Genomic DNA, 24,227 nt, shown 5'->3' with positions numbered 1-24,227 from the left:
GACTTATGCAAGAAAATTAATTAAAATCAGTTCAGTTGTTTTCTAATGTCAATGTTCCTGCATCTTAGCATACTGCTATTTGAATAAAGAATACCTAAGCTAAAACTTCTAACAATGCCATGCAATAACAGCTTGCAAATATTATTCTGTTCAAGACATGCTCAGGCTTTATAAAAAAATCTGATGTATCACTGAAGTTGACTATATACATACATACAAAAGCTGTGAGGCACATGGACATGTCTTGAAATGGCACACTTATGATGGGCAGTACACAACCAAGAAAAGTAATGCCTTCTCACACAAACAGGAGACAAGAAGAAATGCTAATCCCCCTTTTTTTATTGGCAAGGTTACCTGCATATCTTCAAAGTTAACAAAATACAGACAGTATTCCACAAAATGGTGCATACAAAGAAGAGCTTCATAAACCGTTTTCACAATGCTTATATTTTTTTATCTTGATCCCATCATTCATGCCACAATAAATACTGGACAACCTACTGCAAGTGACACACAACTTTCATGGACTCGCAATGGGAAAGTAAAAAGTGATTCACAAAGAAAAGATTAAGAGTGTGGCAAGGCATCCTTCCTATTTAAGGCTCCGTGTAAGGCATGTTCTCACTGAATAAAACTGACATAGGCAGGTTATACATCAAAACAGAGTAACTAAAAAAGAATATAGCCACTCTAAACTCAAGCAAAAACACAGAAGTGAGCATAAAGCAATTGACTTAACTAAAATGCACAACTGCAACAACAAGAATTCATCAGCAACGTCCATGAGCGTTTCCTTCTGCTTTGAACTCAGGTCCATTACAAAAAAATGTCGCTGCAACTTCACAGTACAAGTTAGTCCAAGCACAGCGTTCAGTTCTCACCTGTCACAGGCACGTGGGCACTACAACCCTACGCCACACCAGCACTTCAAAACAACACTAAGAGTCAGTCAGTTTTTTTTTTTTCACTTGCTTTTGGCAAAAAAGAACCCTCATAATTTCCCAAGTCATCAATAATTTACCTTGCAATGCACTTCTGATTCGCTACACTGAGCATGAAAACAAAAAAGTTAACTTGGATACATAGCCACAGCCTGCAAAAAAGAAACAACAATCTTAAACCACAACTGGTTACATGCACAAGCAAAAGAAACAAATTGCCAAAGATCCAATGCACAAAAGTGGAAGAGCTTGAAACCAAATAGAACTGTTCCACAAGAAAGTGGCGAAAAAAAATTGTAAAAGAAGCCAAGGCAAGAGCCCCGCCGCACTGCAGGTATGTGTAGTGTAGTGGCAGTGTCAAAAGGAAGCCCGCTTCAGGAGGAAGTCACCTCCCAAATCTTCACATTACTGTCCTGGCCAGCCGACACAATTGTCGAATTGTCCAACCATGCTAGCCTGGTGATTTGACTCTGGGGATGAGCCTCTGTAATGAAAAAACATACTGATGAGCACTAAAAAAAAAAAAAAGGCCGGGGGAGGAGGAAAGAGAAGGGCACTCACTAATATAAAAAGGAAACAACACAAACTTACCCAAGAAAACTGAAAAATAGAGAGCCACTAAGGCATAATGATGAGATAGTAAAAAAAAATAAAAGAAAACAACACGAATGCTACATGACTAATACACAAGATTTGTCGAGTATTAATGAAGACGAGCTTCACTGTAGGGTGCATTTCATGCCGATCACAATAATGAGCAAAACAAGAACTAAGTAAAAGCGGGCCTGAAAGCAAACCTGATAAAATCATACCCTTTAAAACACCACACATATCTGCATTACACTGACAACATATTTATAATATGGGAACATGGCACAAGCACGCTAACCGACCCAATTAGCAATTTCAACCATTTTCACTAGAGTATTAAATTTACTGCTCACTGCTCTCATAGTCAAATAAACTTCCTCGACACAAGGGACTACATAGAAAATGGAAAACTGAGAACAACACTATCGGAAGCCTACAGATACAATAGTCATCACCCGCGACACTGCAAGCCAAGAATTTTAGTCGGACAAGTGAAACTAATAAGAAGAATCTGAAGCGAAGACAACGATTATATCCACCACCTAAATTACCTTAAAACAACAATATCAGAAAAAAACTATCCATAAGTTCCTCTCGACAGAGCTTATGATGTTGCTTCAAGATTGGAGAGGCCGTCGGAATTAGCTAACAGCCTCCACCAGAATCTGAGAGACCACAAGCCTTTATAACAAAATATTCTAATGCCCTTATAAACATAAACAACATTTTATGAAAATACCACCCAATATTATCAAGTAATGAGCATCTGATAAAAGCATTCCTGGTGGTACCAAGGGTGACCTATCGCCGCAACAGAAGCTTTAAAGGGCCCCTCACCAGGTGTGGCCATTTTGAGCTGACAAGCGCAGAGCATACAATGCACGATGAATTGAATTGATTGTTTGATATTTAATGGCGCAAGGGCCAAGTGTGGCCAAAGAGTGTCATGCCCGTGGTAATAAGTTCGTAGTGTAGTTATGAGTTTTATGAGATCGGTGTTACGTGGCTGTAAAGGGGCCTTAAAAATAGTCGCTCTAAAGTGCGTAAAATCTGTGTAATAAGATTATGGCAATGACAAATGATGTGTACTATGAACATAAAGATGCATTTCAAAAGAATGATACAATGTATAAAATATATCAGACTCTAAATTGGCTAGAGCACTACTGCCTCCTTAGAGCCCTTGAAACACAAGGGCCTGGAGGCATGTGCTATGCAAAACAATTATCGCAGCAGCATCCTCTGGAAAGAGGATACTCTACAATTTTAATGGACATATAACATGTAAGATAACATCATTTAAGAAACTGAGAACTTCTTTGGTGTTAAATAGCGGTTCCTGTCCAAGAAACATTGCCGGGTGAAGAGGGATGTAATAACGGTATGCCAGAGGAAAATATTTCTTTCTCTCAGCTTCGGCCTCCCAACACTCCACGAGGACGTGAAGGACCGTCAGCCTCTCACCACATCTACCACAGGTTGGAGGTTGATTTCCAGTAAGTAGGATATTATGAGTGCCAAATGTGTGTCCTATTCCGAGACGACAGAATAGGACACCTGTTCGCCGTGATTTTGTTGCGGGGGGCCAAAAACCTAACTGTGGCTTTATACAGTGCAGTTTATTATTTATTTCTACGTCCCACATGCGTTGCCAGTAGTTTCACAGTTTCTTACGTAAGACAGGCTTTAGATCTGTGACAGAGACAGTAGCCGTAGGAGTAATAGCTAGTGATGTGAGTGTTGTGGCCATATTGTCAGCTAGTACATTACCATCGATGCCTCTATGGCCAGGTACCCAGCATATTACTACATGTCTATATGATAAATAAATGCGGCATAAGTGTGAGTAAAGTTAAATGAAAACAGGATTTGTAAACTTTTGTAAAGAAATCAGCGTTTTTACAAGACTTAACGAGTCTGTGAATATTATGGCTCTGTCAAGGTTAATTTCTTTATATTCTTTACTGCAGACAGTACAGCATAGGCTTCTGCAGTGAAGATACTTGTTAAGGGGTTCAATACGTCAGATTTAGAAAAAGAGGGACCAACAGCAGCATAAAATACGCCAGCATGTGATTTTGACACGTCTGTGTAGAATTCGGAGCAGCAGTACTTCGATTGAAGTTCACGGAAATGTATAGCGATTTCGAGGTCAGGAGCGTGCTTTGTGACCTCTACAAAGGATATGTCGCAGTCTATCACCTGCCACTCCCAGGGCGGTAGTAGCTTAGCTGGAGGCATTAGGTGATGTTCGAGTAATGGGACATCCATTTCATCGCTAAGCTCTCTTACACGCAGCGACAAAGGTACTCTCATAGTGGGTCTATTACGAAAAAGTGTTTAACATGTCAAGTCGTTAGCCGTTGTGAAACACGGATGTTCCTTATTAGAGCGAACTTTGAGAAAATAGGTGAAGCTGATGTATGTTCTCTGAAAATGGAGTGACCACTCATCTGACTCTACGTATAGACTTTCGACAGGGCTTGTTCTAAATGCACCAGTGGCCAGGCAGATACCGAGATGGTGAAAGGGGTTTAACATCTTTAGCGCGCTCAGGGCGGCAGAGTGATTGATATACTACGGCACCATAGTCCATTCGTGATCGAACTAGGCTCCTGTAAAGATTCAACAGGCCCTTCCTGTCGCTACCCCATGTTGTGTGGGATAGGATTTTAAGTAAGTTCATTGTTTTTAGACATTTTGCTTTAAGACATTTTATGTGTGAAATGAAAATAAGCCTGGAGTCAAGTATAACACCTAGAAATTTGTGCTCTTTGTAAAGAGGAATTTGTTGTCCGCCAAGTTCTACAGATGGATCTGGGACCACGCCCCTCTTTCTAGTGAAGAGCACACAAGAGCTTTTGTGGGGGTTGATTTTAAATCCATTTTGGTCTGCCCACTTGGACACCTTGTTTAGGCACTGCTGTACCCGTCTCACACACTGTGAGGTTGCAGGATTTGAAACCCATTTGTATATTGTCTACGTAGACAGAATAAAAGACAGCTGGTGGTAATGATGCACAAAGCGTGTTCATTCACGCGAAATGGATGGTTCTCTAGGTAGCTCTCTATAATGTTTAACATGTTGCCGCGGATGCCCAGCGCCAAAAGGTTGCGCAGGATTCCGTACCGCCAAGTTGTGTCGCACGCTTTTTGCATATCAAGAAATACAAATAAGAAGGATTGTTTGTGCACGAAGGTATCGCAAATGCTTGCTTCGATGGGCACGAGATGGTTGGTTGTAGATCCCCCTTCCATAAAGCCACATTGAAATGGGTCAAGCATTTTACTGGACTCTAGGAAATGTACGAGACGGTGATTGATCATTTTTTCAAATGCAGCTCGTAAGCGCTATAGGACGGTAGCTAGTCAGAAATGAAGTATCTTTACCATGCTTCAAAACCGGGGTCACAATAGCTTCTTCCCATTTAGATGGGTGATAACCATCAGCCCAGATAGTATTGAAAATTGTGAGTAGCGTGATTTGTGCGTCGGAGTGCAGGTGCTTAAGCATAGCGTACATGATTCTATCGGGGCCCGGTGCAGAGCTCTGACAAGCTGATAAGGAAGCTTTAAGTTTGGCCATGGTAAAAGGATGGTTATAAGGATCGTTTGGAATACATTTCTGATTCAGTGGCTTAAGTTCTTCTATTGCTTTATGTTTCAAAAAGTTCTCCTAATAGCGAGTGGAGCTAGACACACGCTGGAAGTGTTCACCAAGAGCGTCGGCCTGGTCTTCCAACTTGTTTCCCTCTACATAAACATGGGGCAACAGATGACTTTGTTGTCCCTTAAGTCTGCTTAGCCCATTCCATACTTTTAGCTCCCGTGTGTACAAGTTAATGCCGCAAAAGAACCTCTCCCAGCTTGTCTTCTTAGCTTGGCGTCACGTTCATCTTAACCTGCGATTTAATGTTTTTAAATGCTATCAAATTTTCTTTAGTTGGGGATCGGCGCAGTATGGCCCATGCTTTATTCTGTTTTTTCCGCGCCTCCTTGCACTCATCATTCCACCACGGAACTCGTCTTTTGGATGAGCTACCGCTTGATTGTGGAATGAAGTTATTGGCTGCTTCGATGATAAAATAAGCTACTGCGTCATCAATACTAAAATCGGCGATAAAATCTCGTGATAGGTAGGTCAATTCCTTAAAATGGTTCCAGTTGGCAGAAGCTAGCCTTCCACCGAGGGCAATGTGGAGGGCATTCATGTGGTACAACAAGTTTAAAAGTACAGGAAAATGGTCACTTCCATAAGGATTTTTAATAACGCTCCATTCTAAGTAAATGATAAGAGCTGCCGAGTCAAGAGATAGGTCTATAGAAGAATGTGAATTGTGATACATATTATAATAGGTCGGTTTGTTTTTATTGAACAGACATGCACCCTTGTTTACTAAAAAGTTCTCTACCAATCGGCCTCTCGCGTCCCATCGTGAGTCTCCCCACACTGTGTGGCGAGCATTAAAATCTCCCACAAGTATGTAAGGCTTGGGAAGCTGGCTAATGAGGTTATAAAAGTGTTTTTTCAAGATGATGGTTCAGGGGTATATAAATAGAACATACAGTGATTAATTTATTAAAAAGAATGGCTTGAACTGACACTGCCTCAAGGGGCATCTGAAGAGCGACGTGTCGGCAAGCTACAGACTTGTCCGCTATTATAGCTACTCCGCCAGAGGCGTTAGCCTCGTCGCGGTCCTTTCGGAAGATTAAGTAATTGAGAAGAAAGTTTGTGTTTGTAGGTTTCAGATGTGTCTCTTGAACACACAGAAACTTGGGATTGTGCTTTTGTAGTAGTTCTTTAATGTCGTCGAGGTTATGTAGAAGTCCTCATACATTCCACTGTAGTATTTGTGTTTCCATTATGATAAATGTGTTTGGTGCTGTGTGTTTAAGAGAGTGATATTAGTTCACGGGCCCTTTGGAGGCGCTGTGACGCGAGTTTTGTCTTTTTTGGAGCAGTCGAGAGAGGCTCGCCACTCCTTAGGCGCTGGTGGCGCTATCTGGCTGGTCGTTGTGTCCATCACCTCTTGCGAGGCGCTGGACACGCGCTCTTCCGAGCGCTTTGTTTGACGTGAAGGCCTCGGCACATTGGACGAGACCTTTGAGGCCACAGCCACCTGCATGGAGGTGGATGGCCCCTTCTGCTGGGATGGCGGAGTAGCGCTCGCTGCAACCGCCGAGGGGGCAGATGGCGAAGCTGCTGACTCACTGCTTGCGGGTCGGACAGCTGCTGAAAGCTGTTGTGTCGCTGCCCCTGACGCGTCACATCGGCAAAGGTGTTCTTTGGCAGGAAGGATACCCGCCTGTGTGCCTCCTTGAAACTTATGTTTTCTTTTACTTTAATTGTAACAATTTCGTTTTCTTTCTTCCAAGATGGGTAGGACCGCGAGTATGCAGCGTGCTCCCCATCACAGTTCACACAGTGGAGAGAGTTTTCACAAGATTCAGAGGTGTGCTCATGAGCACTGCATTTCGCGCAGGTTTGGCTGCCTCAGCAGCTCCATGAACTGTGACTGAAACGCTGGCATTCGAAGCATCGCAGGGGATTACGAACGTATGGCCGAACACGAAGCTTGATATACCCGGCCTCGATGGACTCGGGCAGAACACTTGTGCCAAAGGTAAGTATCAGGTGTTTGGTCTGTATTTCCTTATTGTCACGCCTCATTTTAATTCGTTTGACATTGATGACATTCTGCTCACTCAAGCCCTCCAGGAGTTCAGCTTCAGTCAGCTGCAAGAGATCATCATCCGAGACTACGCCACGGGTGGTATTCATAGTACGACGTGGAGTTACTGTTACTTGGGCGTCCCCAAATGATACTAGATTAGGTAGCTTTTCATCTTGTTTGTGGTTGCGGAGCTCCAAGAGGAGAGCACCGCTTGCCATCCTGGATGCTTTATAACCTGCACCAAAAACTTGGGTGAGAGACTTAGACACGAGGAGTGGTGAGATTGTTCGCACGGGTTTGTCTGGTTGTTCGGAGTGGACTACATGGAAACGAGGGAAAGCTTCTTTTTGGCGGGCAAGAAACTCGAAGACATCATCGGTGTGCCCCTTTTCAGGGAGCGATCAGGTAGTGGGGGGGAAGGAACTAGCCATAAAAGAGTAATTTCGGCAGTAACGCCAGCCACCCACCGTGGAGTCCTACAAGGGGCAGGACCTGTGAAACACAGCCTGCAAATGCCAGCTTTGCATTACCACTATAACCAAATATGGAATAACCTAGGTTGGCTATTCACACAAGGTTAACCCTTGCTGCCTGGAAAAATTGGAAGTAAAGGGAAGCCAGGAGAAGACAGGAAAGATGGAAAGTGAGAGAGAGACAGGAAAAGGCAACTACCCATTTCCCCCGGGTGGGTCAGTCCGGGGGTGCAGTCTACGTGAAGCCTAGGCCAAAGGGGTGTGTTGCCTCCGCCGAGAGGCCTTAAAGGTCCTGACACTCGGCATCGGCTGAACCTGCAGGATCCCCTCTTCCCCGGACACAGCTAAGCTATGCACGGTTAAACGAGGGAGGGTCCAACCCTCATGTGCTCGGGTACGTGGTGTCACAACACACCAAACGCCTGCTGACGCAGACGCCCCTGTGGGGAAATGCACAATAACGATCGTGTCTGCAACGTATTAAATTGCTATGCACCGCGGAAAGATCTGAAACTTCAAACAGAATGCCGTTTTCCCTTCTCCTCGCAGCCGCTGCACTCCATGCCGGAAGATGACGCACACGTGCTAGTGCGCCTACGCACATGTTTGTGCTGTGACATCACTTGTGGTGACACGTGACTTCGAGAATTATTCAAGGCAACATCTGTTATTTGTGTAATATGTTGCTTGAATAGACGAATTAAAGCTTAGAGAAATAAGAAAACACTCAAACCGAATGTCTGCATGTTCTTGTTTTACTTCGCACCGGAGCAAGAGAGAGGTACTTCCATTTCGTCTGCTTGTTCCAACATCAAGCAGTCGCACGCGCAGACACCAAAACTGTCTTTTTCTACCGTGTTCCAGCACGGGATTATGTTCCGTGATCCGCTTGTGTCTGCCTCAGTATTCGGGTAGCACAGACTTATACCACTAGTCAGGTGTCCTCATGCACAGCGTGCAAAATCGTGTGCTGTGCTAAACGAGACAATCGCAACAGCTCGCATGCGACGCTGTCAGCGGAAGTGCGCCACACCTCAATAAAGCGACGAGAAAAAAAAAATTCAATATATGAAGGCGGTGCCCATGACGTATGTGTCAAGCGATCCTCGAGGTCCCGTATAGGAGAACGTAGGGAAGGAATTTCACTTGCAGAAGCTAGACGGGGCAAGTCGAGAGAGCGTCTATGTTTGCGATGAAGGTCGCCTCCAGAAATCACGAGTTCACAACACTGAAATATTTCATCTTGGCTATTAATGAGCCAATTTGAAAAATGTTTGCAGCAGAACACTCCCTAGAGGACACGTAACAACTTCTAGCATATAATCAAAATTTGCTATGGGGCCTGGTGAGGGGCCCTTCAAACACACGTTAGTGCACACAAAAGTTAGCCAACATCATTCCCCCATAATAAAAAATGTTGTCGCCCCAGGTGCAAAACCTGCAGGCACCGTCAAACTGACATTAAAATTAAAAGCACCGCAAATAGTTATACACACGAAGTGAAAACTAGCTTTACTTGCACTAGTTCCGACGTGATTTATATGCTTGAAGGCTCATTCTGTAAGAAACTATAAATCGGTGAAACTAAAGCCCCTTCATCCACGCACCACCGCTGCTTTTTTAAGTACCGACAACCTTTGAAGTGCACCGCTTTTTCCCCTCACACCAAATCCTGTGCCGGCATTTCCGGTTTCGAAATTTCCGGTTCCAGCGTTACAGCTTCCTGGAGTTGCGCTATGCGAATTTCCGCTTTGATTGCTGATTGTGAGATGCCCGCACGTACTTAGCAGCCAGCACTAATCTCAGTAGCTCACTCTAGCCCATGGTCTTACACCATGCTCTAGCCACTCCACCAAGCGTCATTCTTGTGCATCTGCGCGCTTGTTGTGTGTATGCTGCGCCCGCTCGCTTTGCCTGTCGTCCCCTTTCGCTGTGCTTGCAGTTTCTAGAGCTGTGGCGGTCACTATAAGAAGAATGCAAAGGGGACAAGCTGTTGTATTCCGCTGAAGTAGTTGTTCGCGGTTTTCCAAATGCACGAAAAACGGCAGTGGTCTCCAAGCACCCAGGCACTACATTCCACTGTACGTTGTCTCTCGTGGCACAACCCGTCGCAGGTTGACGCGAAGCAGCGAGCACGACCAGATCACTGGTTACAATAGGCGGTGGTTCTTGGATGGAATCGCATTAACAGTTTAAACCGCAACTGGTGCAATTAAAGCCTCTCCATCGATGCGAAAGTAAACAACGCTAAAAAACATAACGCCACTTCCACTCGGAACAGGAAGCTGAAGCTACGCAAGTTCCGCTTGACGCCGGAAGCTAAGGGGGTGAGTGGCAGAGGAGAGAGGAGCGTGGAGGAGGAGGGTAGGTTGGCGGTACTTAACCTGGTCGGCGGTGGCGCGTGGATGGCGGGGCTTTAGGTGAAACGGGAAAATCAATGAATGCCAGGTTAAACAGACATCAAGTGGACACAGCTAAACAGCTTTCCAAAGCCATTGCCAAGCATTTCAACCAACCAGGTCATAACTTTCATGAACTTAAACTCTGCATCCTACATTCAAATTTCCGTTCTGCGCGAGACAGAAAATACAGAGAATCATACCTCATTCATAAGTTCAAGACAATACAACCAACAGGCATAAACATTTCAAAGGGAGCTTTAGAATTTATTTGCTATGCTAAATTTCAAGCTATAGGCAAATGTAGTTATTTTCCATTGGGTTGCTTAGTGTTTCGTTTTTTCTTTGCTTTGCTGGCTTTCTTTTGTTCTTTTATTTATAGATTTATTCCATTTTATTTATTTTTTTCTCACGAGCACCATTTTCTGCCGCTTCCTTTATTCTCACTTGCAGAAAGACGACAGTTCCCTGACCTTGCTTGAAAAAGACCAGTCCACTTGTCAAAACATTGGCTTCCACTTTCACTTTGTTATTGTTTTGCTCGTCGTCTTGAATTTCCACCTCCTGCCTTCCCCGTGTTTCCCCTGATTACAATAATATTTGTTTGTGCAATCTTATGTTGAGCATACATCCTAAAATGTTTTTTAAATAATTTTGGCGTTTTCTGCACCAAAAGCAAAATTTGATTATGAGGCACACTGGAGTAAATTATGGGAGACTCTGGATTAATTTTGACCACCCGAGGTATTTCAATGTGCACCTGAATCGAAGTACACAAACGTTTTTGCATTTTGCTTCTATCGACATGCGGCTGCTGCAGCTGAGGTCGAACCTGTGACTTCGAGCTTAGCAGCTAAACGTCGTAGCCAATGGGCAAAAAGAGAGAGAGAGAGAAAGAAATTATGGGGTTTTATGTGCCCAAACCCCGATCTGATTATGAGGCATGCCGTAGTGGGGTATCAAGAATTAACTTTTTATGCTAAATTATGAGGTTTTATGTGCCAAAACCAGGATCTGATTATGAGGCATGCAGTAGTGGGGGGCTCCGGAAATTTGGACAACCTGGAGTTCCTTAATGTGCACCTAAATCTAAGTACACAGGTGTTTTCACATTTTGCTTCCATCAGAATGTCGCCGCCGTGCCGGGATTCGATCCCGTGACCTCATGCTTAGCAGCCCAACACCTAGCCACTAAGTAACCACGGCGGGGAAAACACACCTAATAACTTAGCAGAATGAAGTCCTTGCTTAACATATTAATGAGAAATTAAATGAGATCCGTTAAAACAAAGCTAGGAACTAGCCCCCTGCAACCCTCTTTTCCAATGTGATTAAATGCAAACTTCCAAATTAAGTGAAAATTCAGAAAATTCAAAGGCAATCACATGGAGACTGGCAAAGAATGCACAACAATGCAATTAAAAAAAAAGAAATACATCTTACTCTTGATGTTGATATGCTTTGTGGGATGCTCTGTGCTCCAAACAATCACACCAGTGTCCAAACTACCAGTAGCAAGAAACTTTGAGTCGGGTGACCAGCCAATGCAGTTCACCCGAGCTGTGTGGAAGCACCAGTCCAGCTTGTGGGCCAGCTAGAAGAAAATAATCGGGCATCCGTATAAAAATTCAATTTATGCAGAAATGATTGCACATTTTACATACATGTTTGCAATTCATGAATTAATGCTGGTTCACAGAATATGCAAGGGCAGTTCAATTTCAAGTGTTCCTAGAACAAGAGAAATAACAGCAGGGTGTGTTCAGATAAGGACAGACTTAGGGGGTACTAGACAATTTTTTGTATTTAGTGAAAATTTTTTATGAGGCGGGCAAATGCCTCTGTAGAAAGGAATCAACCTTTGTTTTGCGATACGCCGTGCAGATTTCCTTAGAAGAGCATTTTCACGACTAGCAAATTTTACAACTTTGAAGACCTATCACTCAAAAACTATAGCATTGTACATCACCAAAGCTTTTTGGCAGTTGTAAAATTATTATAACTACTGGCCCAAGGAAACTAAGACATGTTGTCCACAGTATTTGATTTTTTTAATTCCCAAACTTTGCTTTCCAATCAAGCCTTTCTCACTGGCCCTGAAATCAGTGGCTTCGTGGGCCATTTTAGCTAAGGCGATGAAGCTGGAAACATTTGACACATTGTCAGAGTTTCTTCCCATTAAGGAAAATACTATGCAGATACACTACATACTTATTTTGTAATAAAATTCTTCAAACACCAACATTGCAAAAGTAGCGAAAATTTGAGAATTTTAACACCATATTAAAAAGAAATCGCTATTTTTTACGAAAATTTTGCAGACAGCCCACCCAGAACTGATAAATCTAGCACTGCAAGAACAAGTTGCATTTATTTGAAGTGAAAAAATTTTGCCTATATTTAGACCCCTGTAAGGTCATTCCTATGGTTGTGTAGCTTTAATAATAAAATCACAATTATATTGCTTTCCCAGCTCTTTATTCTTTGGTATTAAAGAAAAGTGACTCAGATTGTGCCTTTTGTGTCTCTGCTGAGCCACAAAATTAGTTGAACTTGGGCTTTCAGGGATCCGGTATCCATATTTCACTTCAGTAGGTTGAGGTAGCAAGCACACGAGAAGGCACTCAGTGAGCTGTTTAAGGACGGTCTGGGGAAAAAACTTATGATACTACTTTCAAATTATACCTGCTATCTCAAATGCTCCCGGCATACACGACTGATGCCAGCCTAGTGGAAAAGTGCAATGATGCCACTGCAGTGGAGGTGTCAGCTGGGTGTGTTCAGATAAGAATAGTTGCAAAAAGAGTCCCATATATTTTTCAGTTTCACTAAAATTTTTACATTAGGCACAAAAGCCCTTCATCGCAACAAAACTGAGACCACTATTGCAACACACGTCTGTTTCACACAGAAAAAATTCTTAGCCGAGATAAAGAGCAATAATCTCATACTGAGTCAAAACTTTGCTGAAATAAAGCAAGCTGATTTTACAAATGTTTCCCAGCCAGTGATTTTATGTGAAAGGGAGTTAAAAATTAATTTAAATTATGAGATTTTATGTGCCAAAGCTACAATCTGATTATGAGGCACGCCTTAGTGAGGGACACCGGAAATTTGGACCACCTGAGGTTCTTTAATGTGCACCTAAATTTAAGTACGCGGGTGTTTTTGCATATTGCCCCCATCAAATGTGACCGCCATGGCCAGGATTCAATGCTGCGACCTCATGCTTAGTAGCCGAACACAATAGCCACTAAGCGACCACAGCGGGTGTGAAGGAGGGTAAATGGTTTAACACAAAATGGCACACATGCTTAACAAAAAATTCAAGAATAGCTAAAAAAAGCATGCATTGTACCTCGTAGCTTGAGCTGAGGTACAGACGAACCATCCTGTTTGCATCGGATGCAGCCAGGTACTGGCCATCAGGCGAGTATCTGACGTCTGTGATTGCTCCACTGTGGTCCAACACTTTTTTCTCCGTTATACTGTGACATTTCAACACGTATACGTGCACCTTGTGATCCTAGGGGTGCATACAAGACAAAACGGAAAGAGTAAGCCACCATAAAATGAAAAAGCAGTAACAATGCAACAGAACAGCTCAACTTCCCTTAATTTGACATCGCTTATTCGAGCTGTGTTTAAAAAGTGTCCTTTGAACCTTGATTTGTAAAATAATTTGAACCAGAGGGAGCAACCAAGAGGTAAGTTACAAGTACTACACGTCACTTTACATGTAGTAATAGGAATATTTCAGTGATGGAAGCAGCATTTGGCTCTTTCAAAGAGGTTTCTGGAGCAGGAAAGATCACAGATTAGAGCAAAAATTTGCTTTTGAAGAAGGAAAAATTTCAATATGGAGCAAGGTAAACAGCAGTTTGGAGCAGCAACTTACCACTCTGTTCCAGGCAGAAACGGAACAGAGGGACTGGATGACAATGATTCTACTTGTTTTTTTTTTCTTTCTTGTAAACAAGGATAGAATAGCGTCTGTCGCGTTTTCTTCATTACCTCTCTGTCAATTTGGGCAGCTCAGTCATAATAAAATGTGCTGGACTTGTCGTAACAATTAAGCTATCGTAAAAGACGTGCATCACAGAGGTGCGCTCTCACAATGATGTGTGTCCAAAATTACATCAAAGAAAATTTGTAAACTACTAACACATATCACATAAGAAGCACGAATTACATGTGTACAGAAACCATTGATATATCACAAACTGACCATGAAAACGACTACTGTTGGTGGCAAAAAATTGTGTCACTGAAGTGCATGCTTACAAAGTGTTTCAGTATGCAATATGCATAGAAAGATGCCATGAAAAGATGAATAAGCTAAATAGCACAATATTGTCAAGCATTACACTTAAAAATAGAACTGGCCAAATTTCACACTGTACCAATTATCTTTTGTTGTCAAAAATTCTATCCATGTTAGTGAAAACGAAACTACAGGTTAGCTGCCACACCAAGAGACAGGAGGTATGAAAAAGTGATCATGACTTACAGCCAGTATGCTTTTTTTTTAAGAAAAATTTTTTCACTTGTGCTGCAATTCTGATGCTATCATCAAGCAAATGAGCATGTCGGCACTGGCGCTCCACAGGTATCGATGTGCATGTGTTGTAACTGAAACCACAACCTGCTGTACATTTTTCAATGCCTGCCCAGTAATGCAAAATCAGTGGTCACTTAGAGGACACCGCATTATGGGGTACATTTAGGGTTACATCAACTTTATTTCAGTGCATGTTATGCAGAAAATAGAGTGAACTATGAAAGCTGAAACAGAGAAGCAGCGGCTGTGTGTGGCACAAATCACAACGACGTGATTAACATGTTTGGAAACATGGCACTACCGCAGTTGACCACTGGCTCCCATTGCATTTCGGACTGTAGGCATCAACAAAATTTAGGAAGCGTTACTGAAACACACGGCCAAAACCAGGGAAGGAAGAAAAAAGGTAAAAAGCATAATTGGCTTCAATTTTGTCCCCATTATGCGTTAGCCAGCCATGCAAATAGATGGTAGGGAAAGGGAACTTCTTCAAGTAGGTGCATTTTAGCACAGGTGTGGCATGATACACATGAAAAGTGACAATTTCGCATAGCATGTGGCAGGATCTTTATCATGATGCAGTTTGCTGCAACTGGAGCAGCACTTCGATCAGGCATTTTCTGTTGACATTGTTGGGCATGTGCCACAAACATTTGCTCTGTACACAGTTTACAAAGAAAGAAAAAAGGTCTAATACAAGAGAATGTGGGTGGAAAGACAAAACCCAGACAAAACCAAGTAAGAATACATGGAAGGCAGAAATGGCACAAAAGCATGGACAAGCGCAAGAAAACAAACTATAATAGAAGGCCCCAATTCAGTCTTTGGCTATGGGACCTCCTTCTGTATATGCTGACCTGTAAAATAGTTTGCAAAATAATAAAAACATGGATTGATTGATTGATTGATTGATTGATTGATTGATTGATTGATTGATTGATTGATTTATTGATTGATTGATTGATTGATTGATTGATTGATTGATATAGGAACCTGCATGTGCGCTGATAGACATGACATAAGTGGGCTGCTTTCATTGGCATGTCTTGAACATTGTAAACCACTAGAAACTTGCAGGAGAGACAGTGTAGGTACAGTTATAGCAGGCTGAAATGAACTTAAAAGTAGAAGTGGAACAGACTAAAATAGGTGTGCTCTTTGTCATCATCATCATCATCAGCCTGTTTTATGTCCACTGCGGGACGAAAGCCTCTCTTTGCTATCTCCAATTACCCCTGTCCTGCACCAACCGATTCCAACTAGCGCCCGCGAATTTCTCAATTTCATCGCTCCACCTAGTCTTCTGCCGTCCTTGACTGCGTTTCCGTTCTCTTGGTACCCACTCTGTAACCCTAATGGTCCAACCGTTATCTAACCGATGCATTACATGATCTGCCCAGCTCCATTTTTTTTCTCTTGATGTCAATTAGAATGTCGTCTATACCTGTTTGCTCTCTGATCCTAACTGTTCTCTTTCTGTCTCTTAATGCTTTGCCTAGCAATCTTCGTTCCATCACTCATTGCACGGGCCTTAACTTGCTCTCAAGCTTCTTTGTCAGTCTCCCAAGTCTCTGCCCCATATGTCAGCACTGGTAAAATGCACTGATTGTACACCTTACTTTTGAATGATAATGGTAAGCTTCCAGTCAGGAGCTGACAATTACTGCCGTCGTATGCGATCCAACCCATTTTTATTCTTCTATGAATTTCCTTCTCATGATCAGGGTTCCCTGTGATTAATTGACCTAGGTATACATACTCCTTCACAGACTCTAGAGGCTGACTGGCAATCCTGAAGGCTTGTCCGTTTGCCCAGCTATTCATCACTGTCTTTGTCTTCTGCATACTTATCTTCAACCCCACTCTTACAATCTCTCTGTTCCTCAAGGTCCTCAATCATTTGCTCTTTGTGCACAATAACAATTCCAACCAAGCTTTACAGTCGATATTGGCACTTCAAGTTCACCTGTACAGTGACTGCTTCCATGACCAATCATCGAGGACCATCACAGAGTAATCCAAATAAGTTCATTTCACTACAAATTTCTAACTAATTTCTGCTGAATATTGAATAACTTGTAGAAGGACCTTCAGAATTTTCTTGATTTGTATCGAGGTTGTCGCATATAGCACGTTTTTAGCGCTCGTGCTGTGTTCTTAGTACTTGTTCATTTGTACAGTGCTACAATAGATTATTTGAATTGATTTTGTATGTCCTCATGAGTCCGAGCTTTAGAAGTAGATTTTAATCGACATCTGAAAACTTGAACTCCCTCAGGACATGCAACAAATTAACAGTGACCAACAAGGCATAAGCTTGGTCTCTACAAATCTTGGAAGCATGACGACTATTAGATGTCAGCACCTCTTCTCTGTGGTTTGGTACCATGTTTCTTCTGCCATTTGGTACCAGTGCTGCAGTTTGGTTCTTAACATCAATGGACAAGTTAAGCCTTTTCAAAATGTTTGCTTGTTGTGTACCATGCACTCATTCACAGTGTACTGCACCTTTCAACACCATATCGAAATAAGACGCAACGCTAGACTTTCTGCCCTAGCGTGTAGCGTAGTACCTGCTTTTTATGAACCCCAGTGAAGAAAAGCTTTGCATGACATCTTTGTTTACTGAGCCACCTACTCCGAGAAATGCACATAAAGCACACCATAGAGTAATGAATTACAGTTTCTCAACTGCAAGTTCATAATCATCTGTTTCATTAACTGCATTATATATATTCTGTATGAATACTGAACATTTTTGCACTTATTTACCCCTTCCTCATTCTGATTTCTCCTCTTGATCCTATTTTGAATGGGCTGTAACTGTCCACTCCATTTTTAGACTTCAGAACCTTCTATGCTAAAACAATTTCATATCTAGGTGTGTACAATAAAACAGAAAAGGAACTAGAAGCAGCATCACAAGGTTTACACTGACCCTAGCCCCACCAACAGCAAGGTCTGGCTCTTGAGGGTGCATAGTGACACAACTTGGTTCATATTCCACAGGATGTGAAGCAACCTTCATGTCGTTTTCCACCAACGAGATCTGCATTAGAAACAAAAGTGAAGGACCAATTTAAGTTTTACTAAGCAATGTGTACTTTGGCAAGCTGATGTCAGCAGCATTTAACACTTCATACTGCTGTTTAGCAACAAACATCGGAAGGACTGCTGAGGCCATATTACATAAAGATTCGTATCCTTCTATCCTAAATTTCCTATAACCGATAACAGCGAGGGGCAATACAGGTGACAATGAAAGAGTGGTGTTATGGCAGCCAATGATGGACAAAAAAGATTAGAAAATGAAAAGGATCATTGCATAATACAGCCCCTATTCTGCAGTATGAACTGCATCAGACATTGACCACATGCTTGCAGTTACTTGTTTTTGTTACATGAATTTTGAGTTTTTTGGAAGTTCCTGTCACAATGTCGCTAAGCTTTATTACTAAAAGCAGTTTTACTTAAAACCTTGTCAGCTTGAAATAAAACCAGCTGGAAGCTATCTCATGCTTATTTGTTATTCGGTGCTAAAAGAAGACATGGATAAATGTGAAATTTGCTTAACCTATGAGCAATCACATAATCAGATTTCAAGCTCATCATACGAAAAAAATAACACTCACATCGCAAATGTCTGCCACAACGACCAAATTTCCATCCACTGTAGCCATGCCACGTGGTTGCGAGTCCATTTTGACACACAGGTTTCTTGCAAAAGAAAAGCATATGAACTTTAAAGCAATAAAGGCATGTAAAATATGGACACACTTCAATACAACACACAATGATAATATATAACACACATAAAAAAGAAGAGAGTACTATATCACGTGTGCACAGCAGAAAAAAGCTCTTGAAATTACACAGTGCTAAATTTTTATATATCAATAGGCAGCTTTATAGAAAGCACATGCAAGGCAAATGAAAATAACACTTACGAGTACTGATTCGACAGCAAGCTTATGGACCGCACAGTGTCATCTAGGCCACAAGTGTAGATGGAGTCTGTGCCAGTGCACATGTCCTGTACTTGGTTGCTGTGGCTGTTTCCAGATACTCGATCCTGGTCTCCCGATGCAGCATCCCAGAAGCATGCGCTGCTATCAAGGAATACAACCAGGCCTGTTGGTAACTTAAGCAAGACTCCAAAAAGACAAATCGCACACAAAGCAAGTACTATGCACAAGGATACTGATGCAACCATCGTGACTGCCTGTGTATATTGTCTCTCTGTTTGGACTCACAGCAAGTGCTGTGATGGACTTGTGATGGCCCTGGAAAAAAAGTTATTCAAATTGGTGAACATCCCTGTAAACAATAAACCCACATCAAGTTTGGTTATGCTAAGTGCAGAGAAGACAGCAGATTGGATATTGTGCTCTGTATTGCATCAGCACACAGAACATTTCAGTTCAGTTTCTCCTCTTGCTTTCTTTTTTAATTCTTTGTCTTATACATGCCCACACACTTTAAACAAAAAGATTATGAAGGCCTGAGTGCCTGAGTGCTACAGTAACAAAAAGAAGAAAAGAAACAACTCTGTGTTTGTACAACAAAAATTTGTAGGCATAGTAGTCATCAGAGGAGTAGCGGAAATAAGTCCACACTGATCCTCCAACTCCTGCGACACATTTCGACAAGGTTGCTTTCAGCTTCCTAGACACTGTGAAAGACAGAGGTGGAGTCACACAGAAAACATGACAACTCACACACCTCATAAACTGCCTAAAGCAATATACAGATACCAGAGATTTTATTCTAACAATTTTAAAACTTGATTATTAAGCACTTACCACTGCTTTAACATCAGTGGACTCTCAGAAAAACATAGCATTTCTTGGCCTGCATCATTTCACAGAACACTTGCAATAGTTGCCTGCTGGTTTGCAAAGACTTTTAGACCTAGACAAGCAGCGAAACCAGTTTACGTCTATGCAACAGTTCTACTGGCAAAATGTGCATACAGCAGTGGTTTTATATTTTTTCTGGACGAACGAGGCACACAAAGATGCAAAGTGCTTTACTGAACAATGCAGGCCAAAAAAATGGAATTTTGCATTGGAATTTAGTGAAAAAGAAGCAGCAGTACGTGCAATAACTTTCAAAGTTGTCAGAATAAAAATGCACACTACTGTGCTACAGCATTGGCTAATGAGGTGCTTCAGCCAGCCCTTTGCAAGGGGAACAGATGGCATGGGTCATGTTGAGCAAAAGGTACAGTCCATTTGCTGATGCAAACTCAAGGACGAACTCGGGGAGAGTAAGCCAGCCCTGGTAGCACACTCTAGAAGATGCTGGCCCACCAAATTTGACTGGAGGTTAAATTGAACAATTTAATAGTTTGCTGACCTTGATCACTCTTCGTGGCTTCTCAGGGTTGTTGACATCCAGGTAATTGATGAATCCAGAGAGAGATACTGAGAGCAGGTAGTCTCCTTGCCAAAGACAACTAACTTGCTGGTCCATAACGTCCGTACCCATGACAAACTCGCTGCAATGCAGTAACAGATATGAAGAAACCAGGAGCCACATTTTGTAGCAATCGAATTTTGAATTCTAATCATTCTCTCAAGCCTACAGGCCAAGTGCAGCATAATGGCTACAGGCTCTCCTGTAGCTTCTGCTGCCAAACTTGTGCACCAGACTTGCTGCCTTGGCCACCCACACTGAAGAGGTTTGCCTCTCATGTGATAGACGCACAGATATCGATAGCCTTATTAAATGAAAAGAATGTCAGAATTTGTATAATTTACAGGGCTGCTCCAGAACAACCAAATCATAAGGAAGATTGATTAATGCCTGCTTTCGCATGGCACTCGTCCATCCAACGTGTAAAGTGGGAGCTTCTTGCCCTGCGCAAATGGTCCTAGATGATGTTAATTCTAGATTTGACATTGCTACCACTTTTGTTGAGGTCAGCCAAAGCTGGATGTTCTAATACTCCTAAAGGACAAAGCTAAGAACATCAAACAATCAACCCAGACTATGTCCGATCATTTTGATGAAATTTTGGGTCATCTGGACAATGAAGACAAGGAAAGTGGTCAACTAGGGTAAAGGCTAGAAAAAGTTGAAAATGTGCAATCAGACAAAGAACACCGTCAGATAAATGCAAACTTGAGAGCTCTTGAAATGCAAAGCAGGAGAAAAAATCTAGAAATACAATGTGTGCTGAAAACGGAACACTAGAACCTTATGGCAAAAATTAATGAAGTGGCCAAGCAAATCAAAGTGGCGGAGATCACTGACAGCGGCAATGAGGTGTATCATAGACTTCCTGCAAAGGGGAGCAAGGAGTAGCAATCATTGTGCAATCTCAACAAGACAAACAAAGAGATCAGTCGCTTCACAACAGAAATATTAAAGAGAATGGCCAGGCTGTCTACCTCAGCGACACTTTCACGCAAAAAATGCGGCACCTTCATCTGGTCACTAAAGAATGAGCCCTCAAAGACGACTGCCGTTTTGTTTGGCAAGCGAATGGTAAAGTTTTTATTCGCATGAAGGAAGTTGACAAGGCTCGAGTTGTGGAAGATGAGAGTGGCCTCGCACGTGTGGTGCTTTAGTTCTGTGCCAGTGTTCACAGCTACATAGACACACATTAATGATGACACTTATCGCGTACCTACTCCCCCATGAGATCCGTAATAGTGCCTCTCTTCAACAACACAACTAATGGTCACTGAAACGTTTTCATGTAAAAACATGATGAATTAAGAACAAGCTAGATGAGTTTACAACTCTTCTAGACAGCTCTGGCTTCTTTTTTGATGTGATTATGGTATCGGAAACTTGGCTAACTGACAATGACAGATTTGAACTAACTTGTTTTTCCATATTTGCTTTAAATCGCAACACATGCTGCAGTGCTGGTGTATGCATGCTTATAAATGAGCCTTGATTGTGAAGAGTTGAATCAATGGTGTATTATGTTGAATGACGTTGAAATATTGTCCTGTATAATGAACAACGTTGTTATTTCTGTATTCCATAGGCTGCTGTTGGCTGACTTATCTTCATTCCTTAAAACATTGGATTCCTACCTTGCCTTTGTAACAAAAGATAAGTACGACTTCCTCATAGGTAGCAACTTCAATATAGATATGTCACGTGAAACATCAACAGGTGTCAATTTTGACATTTTATTTAGATGGATTGGAATCAACAACATGAACACTATACCCACATGCGTTACATCTGAATCCTGCACATGCACTGATTATTCTTGACAAATATTGACCCTGACATTATTCACATAGGAGTTGCCTGCTGTGATGAAAGGGACCACATGGGGATTTGTCTGCTTGTGCAAAAAATGATCTCAAAATGCCAGAGTCATGAAACTATCTAGTCCAGTGTGTAATCAAAAGTTCCCTATAAAATTTCATGCCAATATCTTTAGTGGAAACTGGGACGACATCTTTGCTGAAAAAGATGCAGTGAGAGCATTTGATTAATTTCCCCAAAAATGCTGCTAGAAATACTTCTTTCCAAATTTAAAATGCAAATCAAGAAAGTAAGGAAGCTATGGATATCCCGTGAACTCCATGCAGGGATAAAAAGAAAGGACCAGCTGTGTCCGGTATTTGCAGACTCTAGAGATGTTTCGATCCTCGAGCAATTCAGGCAGTACAGAAATTGAACACTGATCTGTGAAATGCTAAAATTCAATATTTTCTCTAGTAGAGACGGTGAAGAACACAGTAGCAAAAACGGTGTACCACAAAACTAACTCTTTATTGGGCGAACTTGTGCCCCAAAAAGTGACATTCAAACCACAATGATAGCAGCGAGCAAAGCCGGCAATCACTGAAAATCTCATCAGCGGGTCAAGCGTGTCGGTGTTTATACATGACTCGTTAAAGGTTCCAGCATAATCTCTGGTGTCTGCTTGCCTTCAAGAAAGTACTACACAATTTGCATTGTGCATAAAATCAGACTACAAAAGGTTCGGTGACGAGTGACAACAGATATAACTATAGATAACATCTGAGAAACTTCTGATACATGCAGGTGCATCCTGCATGTATACGTGTCAATATAGAAGAAGTATGCGTGTCAATATTATGAAGCATAATTTGAGACCGCACTCGGCTGCTATGAAAAAATTTTGAGTAAGCTTCAATCTCTTGACGTCCACTGTCCAGTGAGAAACCAAGACAAATTAATAGTTATGGTTATGCATACGAAGGTAGTCACCTTGTGAATAAGTTTAACAAGTTTTTCACACAAGAACTGTCTCCTACTACTAGTATATGTAACATAAAAATCAGTAAGTGTCCTGTGTTTTTTGAACCAATCATCACATTGGAAGTTGTTTTAGCACTCATAGAACTTAGAACTAAAAAATATCCCCTCATGCGATGCAGACGAAATACAGATACATCCGTTCAAGCATGTCATTCATGCAATAACTACACCTTTCAAATATATTTATTATCTATACATAGAAACTGCTGATTTTACATCAAAAATGCAAATTACAAGAGTAGTGGTTATTCATTAAAAAAGTAACCAGAGCATCTTAGGTAATTATAGGCCAACTAGCATTCTCCTAGTGTTCTCAAAACTTATCGAAAAGTTCATTTTAAAACGATTTGAAAGATTTTTAGATAAATACAATACTATTACAGCCTCTTAGTATGGCTTTCAGAAGAACTGATCAACAAAACTGGCACTGCTACACCAAAAAGAGTATATTCTATTAAGTAATTTTGAGTGCAGGAACATGGTACTAGGAAAATTTCTAGATCCTATGAAGGCATTTGACTGCATAAATCATAACATTTTGTTCAAGAAGCTAGAGTATTATGGAATAAGAGGCAAAGTGTTACTTATAGTGCAGTCCTACTAGTAATGCAGGCAGCAATATGTACAATTAAAAAAATAGAAGTCATTGATGCAAAATGTGTCCTGTGGCCTACCTGAATAGCGCATTATAGGTCCACTTTTGTTCACACTATACTTTAGTGAAATTGCTAACACAAACTCTAATGCTTGTTTTATAATTTACACTGACGATAAAACCTTGTTCCTTTCTGGAGATTCTGGCAGTGATCTAACAATTAATGGAAACAGTTTGCTAGGACAACTAGAAGTTTGGTCGCATCAAAATGCACTCAGAGTTGATGTCGACAAATTTATGGCAGTACTTTTCACCCAAAAAATAAGAAGCACAGTGAACTTGGGTCTTTATAACTCACAAAAATTTGAATTTGTAAAATCGTTTAAATCACTGGGGGTAATATTTTCAGAAAATATGCCATGGATCGACCACATAAAAGATATAGCATTGAAATACAAAGCCATACGCCTGTGTCACATTATAGAGGTATTTATGCCACAAAAAACGAAAGTTGTTCCTGCATCACACTTTAGTCTACTCACATATGAATAATAGTACACTGGTCTGAGGGACTACTACATCAACTAACCTTCAAAAATTAGCCGTCCTTGAGAAATGTGGTCTTAGCATTGTTTTTAATTTACCCTGGAGACATTTGGCAAGACAAATAATTAGAGACCAAAAATTATAATAGTATTTAACTTGTATACATATAAAATATTATGCA

At 41.5% G+C, this 24,227-nt stretch overlaps 1 protein-coding gene across 1 annotated transcript in view; it reads right to left on the bottom strand.

The window, feature by feature from the left end:
* Window positions 1–320: 320 nt before the first annotated feature.
* Window positions 321–24,227, bottom strand: part of flr (actin-interacting protein 1 flr) — a 46,610-nt gene continuing 22,703 nt past the window's right edge. The window contains exons 9-16 of the mRNA XM_050194525.3: window positions 20,005–20,146; window positions 18,848–18,929; window positions 18,594–18,747; window positions 18,279–18,363; window positions 17,585–17,695; window positions 13,444–13,611; window positions 11,529–11,679; window positions 321–1,428 (exon numbers count right to left, since the gene is read on the bottom strand). Coding sequence (XP_050050482.1) covers window positions 1,319–1,428; window positions 11,529–11,679; window positions 13,444–13,611; window positions 17,585–17,695; window positions 18,279–18,363; window positions 18,594–18,747; window positions 18,848–18,929; window positions 20,005–20,146 — 1,003 coding nt within the window. The 3' untranslated portion in view covers window positions 321–1,318. The remainder of the gene's footprint in view (window positions 1,429–11,528; window positions 11,680–13,443; window positions 13,612–17,584; window positions 17,696–18,278; window positions 18,364–18,593; window positions 18,748–18,847; window positions 18,930–20,004; window positions 20,147–24,227) is intronic.

Source organism: Dermacentor andersoni, chromosome 1 (genome assembly GCF_023375885.2).
Source record: "Dermacentor andersoni chromosome 1, qqDerAnde1_hic_scaffold, whole genome shotgun sequence".
Classification (NCBI taxonomy): Eukaryota; Metazoa; Arthropoda; class Arachnida; order Ixodida; family Ixodidae; genus Dermacentor; species Dermacentor andersoni.
The sequence above is the reverse complement of the archived record's forward strand: the minus strand, read 5'-3'. Positions and strand labels throughout refer to the sequence as shown.